This window comes from Andrographis paniculata, unplaced genomic scaffold (assembly GCF_009805555.1).
Source record: "Andrographis paniculata isolate CXL003 unplaced genomic scaffold, ASM980555v1 Contig60END, whole genome shotgun sequence".
Taxonomy (NCBI): domain Eukaryota; kingdom Viridiplantae; phylum Streptophyta; class Magnoliopsida; order Lamiales; family Acanthaceae; genus Andrographis; species Andrographis paniculata.
In genome coordinates, this window is record NW_026137596.1 from 7,095,937 (window position 1) to 7,114,828 (window position 18,892).

At 34.3% G+C, this 18,892-nt stretch overlaps 1 protein-coding gene across 1 annotated transcript; it reads left to right on the forward strand.

Annotated features, from left to right (window-relative positions):
- Nucleotides 1-16,269: 16,269 nt before the first annotated feature.
- LOC127259835 (oleosin-B6-like) lies at nt 16,270-16,725 on the forward strand. Its single transcript, XM_051287449.1, has one exon. It carries the CDS (start codon nt 16,270-16,272, stop codon nt 16,723-16,725), a length of 456 nt encoding a protein of 151 aa, XP_051143406.1.
- The last annotated feature ends 2,167 nt before the right edge of the window (nt 16,726-18,892 follow it).

An 18,892-nucleotide genomic window follows, 5' to 3' on the forward strand; every position in this document is an offset into this window, starting at 1 on the left:
GATAATGTTTGTGCATCCCTTTTGTCTGCCTCTTGTCCTGATAGGTTTTGGGAGGAAGTTGCTCTCATTGTTGTCTATACCATAAATCATATTCCATCATATGTCCTCCATAATAACACCCCTTTCGAGAGTCTATATGGTCAGCCACCCGATTATAATACCCTTCGTCTCTTCGGTTGTGTCGGTTTTGTCCTTATCCCTCCCCATGAACGTTTCAAATTGGAACCTCGTGCGCGTTTATATTGTCTTCTTGGTTATGGGGTACATAAAGGCTATAGGCTTTGGGATCTGATCTTCAAATGGTTGCGTATATCTTGTCATGTTACCTTGTGAGAGAGTGTCATGTTTTCCATCATGTCTAAATTTCATGTCTCATATATTTCTGGTCCACTTTCTTTCATGTCAACATGTCCTTCCCTGTTTCCTGATACTGATCCTTCGGATGCATCTCCACCTTTGGATCATGTTCCAGTTGAGACCTCTAATCCACCTCTAGTTGAGGCTTCTGATTAACGTCAAGTTGAGGCTTCTGATCCACATCCAACCTTGTCTCCAGATGTTGATCCGTTTGTGGTCCCTGGACCTGTCATACCTCATCGATCACATCAAGTAAGTCACTCTCTTGCTCATTTGCGTGATTATCATTGTTACTCTACCATATTATCTAATCATGAGCCTAGGTCATTTCATGAGACGAGTGCCGATCCATTATGAAAGCAAGCTATGACTGAGGAATTATAGGCTATGGCAAAGACTCACACTTGAGATTTATTGGATTTGCCTTTTGGCAAGACACCTATTGGAAGCAAGTGGGTTTTCAAAGTCAAGACGAATAATGATGGTTTCGTTGAGCGCTACAAGGCGTGTCTGATGGCTAAGGGTTATTCTCAGGAATATGGAGTTGTCTATAATGAGACTTTTGCCCCTGTTGCCCGTCTCACTACTGTTCATTGCCTTCTTGCCGTTGCTATTGTTCGTCGTTGGTCCCTTTTTCAATTAGATGTCAAGAATGCATTCTTACATGGCACTCTTTCTGAAGAAGTTTATATGACTCATCCTCTAAATTTCCCGTATTCTGGAATGGTTTGTCGCTTACGCCGCGCTTTATATGTGTTAAAGCAGGCCGCTTGGGCCTGGTATGCCATATTTAGCTTTGCGCTCTTGGAGTTTGTTTTTACCACATCAGCGTACGATTCCAAATTATTTCTTCATCGTTTTTCCTTACGGATAGTTATCCTCTTGCTTTATGTTGATGATATGATCATCACTGGAGATGATGTGTTTGTATTTCTGATCTACATGCTTATCGTAGTCAGCAGTTTGAGATGAAGATCTTGGGTCCCCTTTGTTATTTTTTGGGACTTTGAGGTCTCTGATTCTCCCAATGGTTTCTATTTGTCTCAGGCTAAGTATGCCTCCGATTTTATTTCTCGAGCTGGTCTTACAGACTATCAGGTAGCCTCTACACCACTAGCCTATGACATTCGAATTACACCTCATGATGCCTCTCTCCTTGATGATCCTACCTTATATTGTCAGCTTGTTGGGATTTTGATCTATTTTACAGTTACTAGACCTGATATTGCTCATGTAGTCCATATTGTGAGTCAGTTCATGGCTGGTCCGAGGATCTCTCACCACTTTGTTGTTTTACATATTCTTCTCTAAGTGAAAGGTACTCTTCTGCATGGTTTACATTTTTCATCTCACTCCTCTTTGACACTCAGTGGTTACTCTGATGTTAATTTGGCTGAGGACCCTACCGATCGTCGTTCGACCGTTGGTTTCTGTTTTTTCTTGGGCGATTCTTTCATCTCTTGGAGCAGCAAGAAGCAGACTTTGGCTTCTCGATCGAGTGCTGAGTCAAAAAATCATGATCTTGCTGACTCTACATCAGAACTTCTATGACTTCGTCGACTACTCACTGACCTTGGTGCCTTTCAGCCATCTTCTACGCCTTTTCATTGCGATAGTCAGAGTGCTATGAAGATAACCCGTAATGATACCTACCACGAGGACACCAAGCATATTGAGATTGACTATCATTTTATTCGACAACATGTTGTTAATAGAAGAGTACATCTTGTTCTGGTATCCTGTGCATATCAGACAACATATATCTTCACCAAGTCTCTTCTCTCTGGCCGCTTCCGATTGCTCTTGGACAAAATCAAGTTGGTCTCTACTGGTCCATTTTGAGAATGAGAGAGGATGTTAAATCTCAATATTTTTGATATTATGATAGATTTAGATATTTTAAATTTTAGTCATTCAAGTCTATTTTGTATTATCTATATATAGGTCTTATTTTGATGATTAATAATACACTTTAATAATTCCCCCCCCCCCCCCCCGTATTCTAACATTGTTAATACAATATAATAAAACACATAACAATGATCACCACACACATAATATAAATGATTTCAGCACACATTGTATATTAACATAGCATACATATAATCTACAATGAATAATAATGCTAGAAATCAAAACAACATATATTTTCTGATGTATTTTAATGTGTTGTGTTGATTAGCTCCATTTAACACCTTAACTATTCTCTATTATAATAATAAATTTCTTGATTTAGTATTGAATTTTTACTTCTTTTTTTTTTTACAAAATCACAAATGGCATACATATTTTTTAACGAGGAGACATGCAAAATATTCGAATTATCAACTATTATTATTATTATTATTTCTTGTAGCAAATTATATTTGGTCCCACTACAAGAAAATATTATTTTTTTAACGAGATTTTTTCGTCTTTAAATTCACTTTTTCCGTTACTAATGATATTAGAGACGGAATTAATGATGGAATGACGTTAGCTACGTGATCTTTACTGACGGAATTTCGTTACAAATATACTATTTTTTTGTAGTGTCTTAACAATCTTTAATGTGTGAATAGGGTATATATGCGCTATTTAAGAATAGTGTTGGTTTTAGTTCCCTACTACTGATGCAAGTATTTTTTTTTATTGCCAAATAAACCTTTTATTTCTATTGTATATTGTTTAGGAATTTGTCACATTAATTACTTTTAGGTTAAGATAAGTCTTTTATTCTTAAGTCGGCCCAATTCATTAAAGCCAACTAGATTCGGATTTGATGTCCGTTGTAAGATCGAGACATTAAATAATGACCTATCATCTTAGTTATAAATGCCGTACTTTCCAACCTTTTCTTTTAAACCTAACTCCAGTCTTCTCCCCGACACGCCGATTTTCTCCCTACATTGTTTTTTCCATCCCATCCTACCCCGCCTATATTCATCCCTCTGGGTTGATTTTCTTTATATTTTTCTCATGTTCCTGGGATATCATTTGTAAGGGCTTTTGCGCTTGTTATTAGTAGAATAAATTTTCTGTTAGTTTGATTTATGAGTTTTGTGATTCTAGGATTGAGATTTAAGTTTTGAGGCCAATTGTCTATGTGCTTTATATTGTTTCTAGCCTTAATCACCAAAATTTTGAAGTATTATAGATTTATACAGTCTATAAAAAGAGAGTTATGGTTCTATTTGGTTTGATTATATACTTAATATTTTATATATAGTATATCTTGCACTAACATATCTTTTATTTGTGAAAAACCTAGTCCTTGGTTGATCAAAGATTTAAATGCCTCATGTGTCCGCATGTTTGCCACATAACTAAATAGTTTTAGGTGGTAAGACATCACAATTAGTAGTAATTGTATTACTGACTTATTGGTTTAAGTATTATTTTCTAAAGCTCAGGGTTTCTTTTATTTTTCTTTGCTTCTATCTGGTTTTTTTGCATGAACATGAGAGTATATATTCTATACATACATTTATCTCCATGTTATTTTTTAAAAATATTAAACATTCTTTAGAAGCACACAAATATCTCGAAATGTCTTAAATTGTTAATGTCAATGATGTGTGCGGAACTGATGCTCAAACAACTCTGGCATTAATCATCCAATATATAGAAGATGTGAAACAGGTGTGCTATTGTACCAATGTGATATTTGTGAGTATGGCCTACATGGAGGTGAATCCATTGCTGATTTGACTCGATTAGGATATATAATAAAGGTAAATAACTTTTATTATATTCAATGTAGTATAGTTATACATAACATATGTCTTACTATGTAGAAGCATGTGCCATTTCAAATCAGACTCAAACAACGGGGGATTAGCATTCGGTCTATGTACATGTCAATTGTAGGTTTTGTATCTAATTTCATTATTTAATGCTTTTTTAAGTTTATTTTTCTCTTAAACATAAGTCGTCACATGTATTGTTAATAAATTATTCCTTAGATCATTTAAAGGGATGTGTCATTTATGCGTGATTGCAATTTATTTGTTTATCCATGTATAGTGTGAAAGAAATTTCATATTCGTTGTGTGCTAAATGAAATTTATGCTTGTGATTATTATATTTCTAATAATTACTAAGTATTTTTAAAATTAAAGACATTATATGGTTGGTAAATTAATGTATTTAGTTGGTAGGTAATTAATTAATGAGTACAGTTGGCAAATAGATTGGTGAATTAAAATATGTTTGGTAGGTAAAATAGATAGGAAGTATTGGATGAATTAAATATTTTTCTTGAAAACCTAAATAAATTATTTATGTTTGTCTATAAATAAAGAAGAAGATTTGAAAAGTTGTGAAAACAAATGAAAATATTACATATAAGGAAAATATTGCTAGTATTGGAGTGTAAGAGGAATTGTTATATATTGAGGTGCAATCCTATCAATAATGTTCTGAAGACGACTCATACAAATTTGTCATTTACAGATTAATTTTGCATCTACTTTCCTTATTTAGTATCATTTATGAGTTTATATGTCAATTGGATATGAACAGATATTTTTTAAATTGAGAAAAATTATTTAATCAATTTGTTAAAAAGTGATATATCTTTAGGTAGTATTGCTATACACTTGATATAGATACCCAACCCTAAAGTATCTAATAATGTTGTGTATTGACAATGACACCATTTTAAAACAATTGTACTTCTTTTATAATTACAAATTTGTATTCGTAAACGTAAAATGTCAGTAAGTTTTTATTTGTAACTTTTATTTTAAGGTAACATTTTCAAAATTTGAGGATTACATTATTTTATGCAGGAATAAACATGTCATCAAAAAAGAGTTCAAAGACACAAAATTGTAGTTTGTGAAGGGTCCAGTCGGACCAGCCTAGGTGGATCTAAACCAGACCGGTTTAATGGGGAGGCTCAGAACAAAATTGTTTTCCGCCCTTTGAAATAGAGAATTTTGGAGTTTCAAAATTTTGGAATTTCTGAAAAAATAATTAGTTAGTATTTTTTTGGGGAGAGGGGGGATTATTTTATTTGATATTTTGTAAGAGAAAAAAATAGTTGATGTGATTGTTTTGAAAAGTTGAATAGTACCAAAGTCTCCAAAATTGTAGTGTAAACAATTTTGTTTACAATATGCTTGGAGGTTATATGTGATGCAATTCTCGGGGTATTTTGGGTAGAGGTTCTAAAGCTTCGATCACTTGCAATTAAGATGAGTTACGAGGTAAATAGTAGAGTCCTATATAGAAAATAGATTTTTTTTTCAATGTAATATTTTAAATTCAAAGGTAAATATTAAATATAATATCATTTTGAAAATTTAAACTTGAATGAATAATATTTTATATGTATGTATAATACAATTACATTTTTGATGTGTCAATTCCACATTTGTGCCAAGCACGCTTACTATTAAAATAGAATAAACCCCAACCGGACATCAAAGTGCGAATGAGTACACCCTACGTACCCTAATAAATATGCATATTATATTTATACTAACATATACATTCTCAATATATATAAATACATATATACAAACATCCGATTAAAACAATTTATTTGGGTCCGACACAAATATTATGGAAAATAAACATTTTATTAAAAAATAATAAAAGTAAAAATACTACCAAAAAATGTATGTTTTGCCTCGGAACATTGGTTCGGAAAATGAACTGTTTCCGAACCTATTTCCCATTAGCCTTGGACATAGTATCGGAAAAGGTCCCGTGACTAATTTTTTGCGGCTGTTTGTGTTGTCTCGGAATTTCCAAGGCTAATTCGGATAGTCTCGAAATTTTTGAAGCAAGATGCTTCAGAAATTCCGAGACTAGATAGATTCGGAAATTCCGAAACTAATGAAAATGGACTGGTAAATTCCAAAGCAAATTTAGAAATTTTCTATTTAAAAAAATATATATTATACCAATAGCATTGCAAAATTCCAAAGAAAATTTTAATTTTTTAAAAAAGAAATATATATATAATATTCCAGGGCCACCGCCTGCCCTGCCATAGCGCTGCCGCCACCATCACTGGTGAAGATTCCGAAACCACCCCGCCGATGCAGGTTGCGCCGCCGGCGCCACCATCGCCAGAGAAGATTCCGAAACCGCACCCGCCTCTGCATCTTCCTCCGCCACCTGCCGCCGGAGCGCCTCCGCCACCATCGCCGGAGAAAATTCCAAAACCGCCCCCGCCACTGCATCTTCCGCTGCCGCTGCCATATCGTCGGAGAAGAAAGAAAAAAAAGGAGCACAGGCCACAGCCGGCGCCTTCCGCCGCCGCACCGGAGAAGAAGCCTCCGGTGCCGCCACCAGCCCCCGAAAAGTTGTTCACCGACTAAAAATCAAGTTTATTAACTAATTGGATAAATTGGTTATAGTTGACCTTCACAACCAACCTTTCCTTACTTTGTCGATAGCTAAGGTACGAACTTTAGCTATTTCCCTAATCGAGTGAGAATCCTAGGTACGACCGTAGTTTTACTGACTCGACATCATTAAGGACTAGAAAGACTCAATTCAATTTAACAAAATTCTATGCGGAGTTGTTCAAAATTGATTCTAATTCTTCTTTAGAGTATTCTTCCTCTAGGTTGCTACACCAATTGGAAGATTACACAATTACGGGTACCAATATCCAATATAGCTATGAAATCTCAAATCAATACGTCCGCAATAATCAATTTAAAATTTTACACTCATAAATTAGCAGAATTAGAAATACCCAACATCAATAAACACCAAATTTAACCAAAGCGAAATCTCGCAAATTCAATCCCAAACATCAATTTACACCTAGGCTATAAATGAAATTACTCGCAATTCATAGAGATTGAAAACATGAAACAATTCAAAAAGTTTATCATGCCTTCAATTATTTATAAATAGAAAAGGAAGAACAATACTAGAATAGAAAATAATGCCCCGAAAAGTCGTCCGCACTGCTTCTCGAAGTTCTCTGCTCCGCTGTGTTCTTGTTTCTCCCTTATCCTCTTTAAGAAATTGGTGTCGTGGTAGAATGTGGTACTGAGCTTCCTCTTTCTCTTCTTCAATTGCAAAATGGTGTTTCTTAATTCTCATCCCATAATTCCCTTTGTAATTAGATCCCCTCTGGAATTAAATCCCCTGACATTCTCTCAATGGCTAATTAACCCCGGAGGACTTCTTTGTAATTTCCACATTTCCCACATTATGTTGCGTGATCACGCCTAAGGTCTTCGTGTGTTCTGTTTTGTTTCTCACATATGCCCAAAATTTTTCAAACTTCATGAAACCTATTACACAATAAAAATACACCATGAGAAGCACATATACAAAATTTCTCATCCAAAAATTGCCCAAAATATAACAAAATATTATCATATATAACACATCACCGAGAAGAAGAAAAAGAAAGAGGAAGGCTCCGCCTCAGCCACTTCTGCCGCCTTTGTTGTCGCTCCCGTCGACGTCGCCGCCGCCGAGTGTTAGGTGGAGGGGAGGAGAAGATTGAGAGAGTAAAGTGGAAGAAGAAGAAGAATGGGAGGAGGAATTAATGAAGAAAAATAAATGAGGGGAATAATTAATTTGGGATGATTTGGTATGACGTAATGAAAACGCCAAGTTATATCATATACCGTTTTGAAACTTTTTTTATATGAAAAAATATACCGCCATCATACCGAAAAATCAGTATGTTAAAAATTTGGTAAAATATATATATACCGTACCGTAGTAATAATTCGAAATATCGGTATATACTATTTTGAAATATCAAAATTAAAAATAATTTTATAATTTAGAAAGAAAATAAAAAGTAATAACTTTTGTATCACTATACCGAATTATCGACATACATATATGCCGATATATCGAATACAAAAATATCAACATAATATATGGTAATTTTGTTGTATATCGGAATAATTTTGTATTTTTGATATACATCGATAATGTCAAACTAAATACTGATACGGTATTAAAACATTTTGGTACAATATCATACAGTATTGAAATTTCAAGTATACAAAAAGTTCAAAATTTTTATGTTTTTTCGGAATGATATGCATGATATTTCGGAAATTTGATATTTTCTTACCTCCAATTAAAATAAATTATTGAAATGATTATGAGTAAAAAATTTTGTTCTGTTCACCCGACAACAAAACCTCTCGTACGTTTCACAATTAGTATTATAAATAATAATAATATAACATGCGTTCACATAATATATAACACTCCCTCCGTCTAGTTCTAATGACCATATTTACTTGTTTCGTGTTGATATTTGAATATTAATTATTATATTAAAAGGTATTACAAAGTAAGAAAAAATGACAAAAATATTTCTACTAGTATCTTATAATATTAATATAATAATATTAGTACAAAACATTATATAAATATAAAAATATTTTTAATATTAAATAAAATACCAAAAGTAAACGTAACCCTAGAGATGGACCTAGAGAATATATATTTTGCACAATCAGAAAAAAAAAAAAAAAAATCAATTATCCAACATGAAATATTATTATTTATTTTACGGACACACATTCATCCTAACATAAAAATGCTTTAAACTAAAAAAAAAAAAAAACCAAATACACCTTAAATTGATAATTTTAATTAGTTAAAAATAATTGTTATTAGATTTGTTAAATTTGTCTTTTATAAAAAGTGACATCATTGGGTGGAATAATTAAAAAATGAATGTTGCCATAATTTGGTGAGACGGGAGAGTATTATTTTTATACTATATATACATATATTGTAAAAATATAATTAAAAATTATATAATAAAATAAAATAAAAAGGACAGGAGAGGTCTCAAAGCCCTTATGCCTCTTCTCTGGATCCGGCCTCCAGATGGATATATTTTTAAAAATTTAATTAGTAATTAATGAGGATTACGAGAGAATGTAGTAAATGTAATATTAATTAAATATGTATAGAATAAATAATAATAATTATATATTGAAATTTTAATTTTATCAAAATTAATAATAAATTAAATTTAAAGGCACGAACAAAAAAGAAATAAAAATAAATTTACTGGACAAATGAAGTAATTAGCATATATGTATATACATAGGATAAGCCTATATTCTACATTTAAAAAGCACTGTTGATTATATCTACAACACAGTTTATATAATTAAGTAACACATAATTAATTTAAAAACAACACACCCTATATAAATTATTTTATTATTGTTCTAAATTCTGTTATATTATGTCAACACAGTTTATATAATTAAGTAACACATAATTAATTTAAAAACAACACACCCTATATAAATTATTTTATTATTGTTCTAAATTCTGTTATATTATGTCAATTAGTACTTTCAATACACAGACAACACAATTGTCACTACTATTTGCTTTGTAATTACAAACATATATTGCATGCATTTAAAATTATTAACTTAGCATATCAAAACTTTGTTATTCAACTGTATACAAATCTAAATGAACAACAAAGAAATGTAACTATAAAAAAAGTAATTGTTAATAATATGAAATACTTAATTTTTTATTTTTTTTTTCGAAGAGGGGTTGTGGCGGAGCCACATTGGGGCCCCGGGGCTCCCAAGCCCTCTGAGCCGTTGTCTCTGCCGTTACGTCGACTATATTGTTGATTATATAGATCAATTATCTATTTAGATTCGATCAATTTTTATCAAATTAATATTTTTATATTAATTGAATATGTTAAAATACAAATTAATAAAAAAAAAATCTTATTTTTCGATCTCAATAAAACCTTTGGCCCCCTCAGCGGCACGATTCTGACTCTGTCACGGGGGTTGGGCCATCTTCTTATGTGGAATGTCATAATTCCGAAAAAATATATATATTTTAATACATATTATAGGACAATATTCAAACAATAATAATCCAATTTCCCATTTTAGTATTTTTTTTTCATATTGATTTATTAACTTCATATCTCCAAATATATATTGAAAGGTTACTTGTCTGATTAATTTGTGCATGCCAAAATATAATTTTTTCCAAAAAATAGTTTTAATTTTGATTCTTTATTAGTTTAACGAATGTAAGAACTCATATAATTTTTATTTATGAATGTTTATTACTTTTATTATTGTGTGTGTTGTTTTAAATTTTGTATTTTGTTTTTTAGTATTTTTTAAAGTAAAACATTTATTAAATGTAATGATATTTTGTATGAAAAAATTATCACTAAATAAAATATTTGAAAGTATTGCCAATATGCAGAAATAATAATTAAAAAAAACGAAAAAAAAGGACAAAATAGCAAGATCAAACAATAATTGCAATCTTATTAATGAAATTCACTTCTATAGTGCTATGATATTAGTGATTTGTATCCAAATATAAATATTTTATTATTTAAAACAGTAGCATCGTAGTTAAAAAAAAAAAAAAAAATCAAGTCAATATATATATATATATATAAAAGAAAAGTACTTGAGTTCTTAAAATAAATAAAGTATTTCCTTCTTGGATTTTTCTCAAACAAGAATTAAAAAAAATCAAGAATTTCAACTTCAAAACATTTTTTTCTGCATTTCAAGCTTCTTAGCAAGTGCAACATTTGCAGACGCACTCATCCCAAGTCTAGTAGTTTGTTCTTTGACGTCGTTTCCTTAATCCAACAAATTTGCTTATAGTATATTATCTTTTACTTACAACTAATTTATCCCTTAATTACACCATTTTAACTACCTACCTAAATATCTAAGCATTTTAATATATGTAGCGAAGAGTCTTTGGTTGTTTGATAGACTACTTTTTGGTATCAGGAAAACAGACCAGTCTTTGCTTGAAACCTCCATTTTTTTGTTGCATTTTTATCATTGTATTTAACATCATCTTAAATAATACTCCATCCATACGATAAAATTACTTGTAAGTTTGGTTGGGCATTATTTTTGTTGGAATAAATGGGTGTTGCGAGGATACAATACACCGTGAAACCGAGTCGAGGATAGATCCTTTTTCCGAAAATTAGATACGCCCCAATACTGCCTCCGGTGGTTGGCGTTCTAACCCAAAGATAAAACGGTTTCCGTCTCTAATAAGAGTGACACCTGTAATCGTTGGAGCTGTGGCGAACAAAGCGAGAGAGGAACTGAGCTGGGGAGGTTCCCGGAAAGCTAGAAGAGAAAAGAGAAGGAGGAGAGAGTTTTTGGTGTTGTTGTTTAGAATGAAGGGGGAGGCCCTTTATATAGGCGTCTCCACTCGGCCAAAATGGCAGGGGATCAATTACGATCATAATTACGACCTTAATTATCGATGTAATTTATTATAAATTCAAAGCTTCCGTTTGAAGCAGTATTATTTGATTCTAATTACAAACTTTCCGTTTGTGATGATCGTAATTTATTATAATTTCAAACCTTCCGTTTGAAACTATTGTAATTTATTCTAATTTCAAACCTTCCGTTTGAGATTATAATAAATCTATCCAATGGACAATATTTTATTCAAATAATACTGCGACTTAGGCCATATACTCGGGTTTAATTTGGGGTTGCACAATTTTGTTTGTCTCGAGACAGGAAAAATAGCCAAAATATTAACCAAACCCCATATACAATAAATAAATAATATTTGTTTATTTGTTCCAAATTAATCTAATTAATTTGGTACACCGGCCCGTCGCATTTTTACTCACAAAATAATCGATTGCAAAATAACAGATTATCCAACAATCTCCTACATGAGTGGAAATGCCTATAAAAGACAGAAGCCCAGCTCAATCTATGTGAGACATTGACACATCAGGACAGGTAGTTTTTGGCTTTGAACCTTCCCTAGTTAACATTACAGAGTGTTCTGGTGGCCCAGTTGACATGATGCATTGAACTGTTCCACCTCCGCATGCACTTAGTCAATAATATTGACGTATCGCTATCTTAATCTCAACTTTGTTCTCAGATTTTGATCCATTTCGGCCATGGATCTTGTTTTTGGATTCATAAGTGTTTCGTTTGAAGCGACCCACATTTCACACTTATATTGGTAATCCTATATCAAGGTATCTAACTCAGGATCATTAAAAGTCATTGACTCAACCTCACCACTTTTGCACATTATAACACTCATAAATTTTCAGGGAATTGTAATTGAGTGTTTGTGCCGGACTCTCACAGGTTAATTTTTCCATTGAACCAAGGTTTGGGATTTCCAAGTGATTTGGTTGGGTTACCACTGTAATTGTCTCTATCTTGTGGATTTCAAACCCATTCCCTTTAGCAGTTTGTACATTTGATCTCTCTGCAACCCTTTGGTTAGCAGATCCGCTAAGTTTTCTATTGATTTTACATATTCAGTAGTCAAAACCTCATTGGTGATCAAATGTCTTACAGTGTTATGTCTACGTAAAATATGTCGGGATTTACCGTTGTAAATTCCATTCTTAGCCCTTGCTATTGCAGTTTGGCTATCACAGTGAATCATTACGGGAGGTACTGGTTTAGTCCAGTATGGAATATCATCCATCAAGTTCCTCAGTCATTTGGCTTCTTCACTAGCTTTGTCCAAGGCGATGAACTCCAATTCCATTGTGGACCGTGCAATGCATGTCTATTTTGTGAATTTCCACGAAACAGCTCATCCTCCAATTGTAAATACATATCCACTTGTAGACAATGAGTCTTTTGCATCAAATATCCAATTGGCATCGTAGTACCCTTCGAGTACCGTTGGATATTTCGCATAGTGTATGCCAAAATTCAGGGTAAATTTAAGATAACTTAATACTCTTACTAGCGCTTTCCAGTGTTCATGACTGGTGTTGCTAGTGTGTCGACTCAGCTTGTTTACAGGGCAAGCAAGGTCAGGCCTTGTACAATTTTTTAAGTACATTAGGCTTCCAATAATTTTGGCATAGTCTTTTTGAGCTACGGGGTCTCCCCTATTCTTGCTCAAGTGTACGCTAAGGTCCATTGAGGTTTTCACTGGAGTGTTTTCGTAGACATTGAACTTTCTCAGTATTTTTTCCACATAGTGAGACTGAGTCAGAACAATACTTTCGTCTTGTCTTAGAATCTTCATTCGAAGGATGAAGTCGGCTAGCCCCAACTCTTTCATGCAGAAGTTATGACTCAACATGCATTTGACCTTATTAATCAGACTGACCTCTTTAGCCATGATCAGTAGGTCGTCTACATATAGACATATTATGATAAAACCGGAAGGTGTTTCTTTGATGTAGACACATTTGTCACACTCATTTATTTTAAAACCATTTGATAACATAACATTATCAAATCTCAAGTGCCATTGTAAAGATGCTTGTTTCAGCCCGTACAAAGACTTTAGCAGTTTGCACACCTTTTTCTTTTGGCCAGGAATGACATATGCTTCTGGTTGTTCCATATAAACCTCTTCTTCTAATTCACCATTTAGAAAAGTAGTCTTCACATCCATTTGGTGAATCTCGAGATTGTTCAAAGATGAAATCGAAAGAAGCATTCAAATGGATGTTATACTGTTACCAGTGAATATGTGTCGAAGAAGTCAAACCCTTCAGTTTGTCTGTAGCCTTTTACTACGAGATGGGCTTTGTATTTGTCAACAGACCTATCAGCCTTGTGTTTCTTTTTCAAAACCCATTTACAACCTAGCTTTTTGCAACCTTCGGGTAGGTCAGATAACACCCAAGTGTTATTATGCATTATTGAGTCTATTTCACTATATATTTCTTCCTTCCAAAAAGGAGCATCAAGACTAGATAATGCTTCTTTGATCGTTGTTGGATCATTGTCTAACATATACGTAATAAAATTCGGACCAAAGGTTTTCTCGACCTTTATCCTTTTGCTACGTACGTCTAGGCTCTGAAGCCTCTTGATAAGGGCTATTGGTCATTTGTCTTTTTACACCCCGTAATTCTTCATCTACGAATTTCGGGTTGGACTGCATCCTTTCCTTACAAGGGTAGGTATTTTCAAAGAATGTGGCATTCATCGAATCTATCGTAGTTCCCTCGATCATCCCAGGGATTTCCGATTTGTGAACTTTGAAATGATAAGCACTACTCTTCAGTGTGTATCCGATAAATATGCAATCTACCGTTTTTGGGCCGATAGCGAATTTTTTTGGCCACGGAACTTCCATTTTTGGTAGGCACCCCCACACTTTAAAGTATTTATATATGGGTTTCTTGTCTTTCCATATTTTAAGGGGTTTCATCCTTACCCTTAAGTAAAATCTTGTTCAGGATATAATTTGCAGTCAGTACCGCTTCCCCCCACAGGTTTTGGGGAAGTCATGACTTATCAACAAGGCATTCATCATTTCGTTAAGTGTTCGATTTTTGCATTCTACAACGCCGTTCGATTGAGGTGAATATGGAGCCATTGTCTGATGAATTATGCCACTTTAATTACATAATTCTTCCAATGGGGCCACATATTCTCTACCTCTATCACTTCAAATTGTCTTGATTTTACAGTCAAGTTGATTTTCTGCCTCGGTTTTGAAGTTCTTGAAGACCTCGATTGCTTCGCTCTTTTCCCTTAATAGGTAAAGATAGCAATACTTTGTGCAGTCATCGATAAAGGTGATGAAATATTTCTTTCCACCTCTAGTTTGCACAAATTTTATAGCACATACATCGGTATGAATTAAATCTAATGGCTTAGTTTTCCTTTCGACGGACGGGAAGAGTAATTTTGCCATTTTGGCCTCCACGCAAACTTCACATTTGTTTTGAGTGTTCACCTCTTTTAAATTTAGTAAATTCATATTTACTAATCTTTTTATGGCATTTAGGTTCACATGACCTAATCTACAATATCTTAAATTAGAACACTCGATCAAGTACGAAGAAGAAGCAACATTTTTATTATCAGTAGGTGGTGCTTGGCACACGACCGTTACATTTAATTTGAACAGCCCATTTGTAAGCTAGCTAGGAACATCTCATTTTTCGATAATATAAATTTATCTGCTACAAAGACAAGTTTAAAACCAAGCCTAACTAGTAGCGATCGTGAGACGATATTTTTCCGAATGCCTGGCACATGCAGGACATCTTTCAGGGTTAGTTCTTTGCCAGAGGTCATCTTCAGCACCGCGTTCCCTACGCCTTGGACATCAGAAGTTGCGTGATTTCCCATGTGTAGCTTCCTTCATTTGGTCTCCTCGTAGGTCGAGAAGTTTGTTTGGTCAGAGCAAACATGGCAGGTTGCTCCGGTGTCAATATACCAAGCTCTTAGACTTTCCACATTATTTGTTTCGTACACAACAGTGACAAGGTCGTCACTATTGAGATCACTATCAGTCCAGTGGCTTTTCTCGACCAGTTGGGAACTCGGCTTCTTCTTTTTCGGTGCCTTGCAGTCCTTAACCTGGTGTCCTGTTTTACCACAGTTAAAACAGTTACCTATAAACTTGGACTGTTTAGCTTTGCCCTTGTCCATTTAAGTTGGGCGTGCATGTTTTTCGGAGGGATCTCCGACCAAGTTGGCTTTAGCAATATCTCCACTTTTAGCCGTTGTTGTTTTCTATTGTCTTTCTCTATCTAGATTTGGACAATTAGATCTTCAAGCCCCACTTGCTTTAGCTCATGCTTCAGCCCGTGCTTGAAGTTGCTCCAACTCGGGGGCAATTTTTCGATCATCACACTCGTGATGAACTTTTCTGGTAGTGGCATCTCTTCGTCGATAACAGAGTGAACAATGTGCTGAAATTCTTCCACTTGTTTGACAACAGACTTGCCATCTACCATCTTATTGTCCATAAACCGGGTCACAACAAACATTTTAGACCTGACATTCTCGGACTTATAGTTTTTTCTCAAGGGCATCTCACAACCCTTTCGCACTCTTTATTTTGCAATATATATTATAAAGAGAGTTAGAGAGAATATCTAATTTAGTATTTCTTGTCATGTAGTCTCCATGCGTCTTCTGGTCCGCACCGGGCTCTGGGGTGATTGGGCCATCGTGCAACACGAACATGGCAAACCCAATTACAGTCTGGCAAAAGAGCATCTTTTTCTGCCACCTCTTAAAGTCCAATCCCGTGAATGGTTGTGAAACTTGTACAAGGGGCATCATCCGTAGGCCAAGCCCAGGACCAACAATTTCAGCCGGGAATGAAGCAGAGGGTGCGGCCACAAACCCAGAAAAGCCCCCATATCCCCCTGGGGCAAATTCAGAAAACATAGGGCTACACATAAAGGGAACTAGCCCAATTGGAGGAGCGACTACCTTGACTTCGGCTCTGGCAGCAGTTCCGGCGACTCCTCCGACAGCAGCTCCGGCGACTCCCCCGACAACGGCTTCAGAAGCGGCTCCGGAGATTCTGGCAACTCCTTCGGCAAAGGCTCCGGTGATTCCGGCGACATCTCCGGTTCCGGCTACGGTGACTCCTCCGGTTACAGTTCCGGCGGTGGTTCCGGCAATTCCTTAGGCGACTTCTCCGGCGATTCCTCCGGTGACTTTTCCGGCAGTGGTTCCGGTGGCTCCGGCAGCGACTTGGAAGGGGTTGACATTCTCGCAAAGTAGTATCTAATTTTCGACTGTTGGAATAAATGGGTGTTGCGAGAATACAATATACCTAAAACCGAGTCGAAGATGGATCCTCTTTTCGAAAATTAGATACGCTTCGGTAGTGCCTCCGATGGCTGGCGTTCTAACCCAAAGATAAAATGATTTCCGTCTCCAATGAGAGTGGCACCTCTGATCGTTGGAGCTCCGGCGAACAAAGCGAGAGAGAAACTAAGCTGGAAAAGTTGCCAGAAAGTTAGAAGAGAAGAGAGAAGGAGGAGAGAGTTGTTGGTGTTGGTGTGTGGAATAAAGGGGTGAGGCCCTTTATATAAGCGTCTCCACTTGGCCGAAATGGCAGGGGATCAATTACGATCATAATTACGACCTTAATTCGCGATGTAATTTAATCTAAATTTAAATCTTCCGTTTGGAGCAGTCATAATTGATTCTAATTACAAACTTTCCGTTTGTGACGATCGTAATTTATTCTAGTTTCAAACCTTCCGTTTAAAACGATTGTAATTTATTCTAATTTCAAACTTTCCGTTTGAGATTATAATAAATCTATCCAACGGATAATATTTTATCCAAATAATATTGCGACTTAGGCCATATACCCGGGTTTAATTTGAGGTTGCACAATTTGGTTTGTCTCGAGACAAACAAAATAACCAAAATATTAACCAAACCCCATATACAAAAAATAAATAATATTTATTTATTTCTTCCAAATTAATCTAATTAACTTGGTACACCGGTCCGTCGCATTTTCACTCACAAAATAATCGATTGCTAAATAACTGATTATCCAACAATTTTAATGTTAGAGTAGAATAGATAAAACGTAAACTACCGGTATTATTGAATAATTATTAACGGATTGATAAAAAAATAGTAAGATAAGTAGGAAACATAATGGTAAGTTAGTTATTCCATTTTAAAGTAAAGGTAATAAAATTGTGGCAGGATAAAAGTGTTTACTACAATTGGAATATGCATAAGTTTAGAGAACAACTAAAAAATGAATAATTACATAATTTTCATAGACAGAGAAACTAACACTATAATAGGTTTTTGTCCATATGCTGACTCTAATTAGTCAATCAGTGTTTATAGCACACAAAATATATACAATAATACATGTCTTGATTTAGTATTAAATTTTTAGTTTTTTTACAAAATCACAAATGGCATACATATTTTTTAATGAGGAGACATGCTAAATATTTGAATTACCAACTATTATTATTATTATTATTATTATTATTTCTTGTAGCAAATTCTATTTGGTCTTAACAATCTTTCATGTGTGAATAGATTTTATATGCGCTATTAAAGAATAGTGCTGGTTTTAGTTCCCTACTAATGATGCAAGCATTTTTTTTATTGCCAAATAAACCTTTTATTTCTATTGTATATTGTTTAAGAATTTGTCACATGAATTACTTTTAGGCTAAGATAAACCTTTTATGCTTAAGCCGGCCCAATTCATTAAAGCCAACTAGATTCGGATTTGATGTCCGTTGTTGGATCGAGACATTAAATAATGACCTACCATCTTAGGTATAAATTTCCTACTTCCCAACCTTGTTTTTTAAACCTAACCCTAGTCTTCTCCCCGACACGCCGATTTTCTCCATGTATCGTTTTTTCCATCCCATCCTACTCCGCCTATATTCATCCGTCTGGGTTGATTTTCTTTATATTTTTCTCATGTTCCTGGGATATTATTTGTAAGGGCTTTTGCGCTTGTTATTAGTAGAATAAATTTTTTGTTACCTTGGTTTATGAGTTTTGTGATTCTAGGATTGAGATTTAAGTTTTGAGGCCAATTGTCTATGTGCTTTACATTGTTTCTAGCCTTAATCACCAAAATTTTGAACTATTAAAGATTTATAGCTTCTAGAGAGTTATGGATCTATCTGGTTTAATTATATACTTAATATTTTATATATATAGTGTATCTTTGCACTAATATATCTTCTATTTGTGAAAAACCTAGTCCTTGGTTGATCAAAGACTTCAATGCCTCATGTTTCCGTATGTTTGCCACATAACTAAATAGTTTTAGGTTGTAAGACATCAAAATT

What these genes read in the sequence shown, in the direction of transcription:
- LOC127259835 (XM_051287449.1), top strand. Translation starts at nt 16,270, where the DNA reads ATGGCAAACCCAATTACAGTCTGGCAAAAGAGCATCTTTTTCTGCCAC.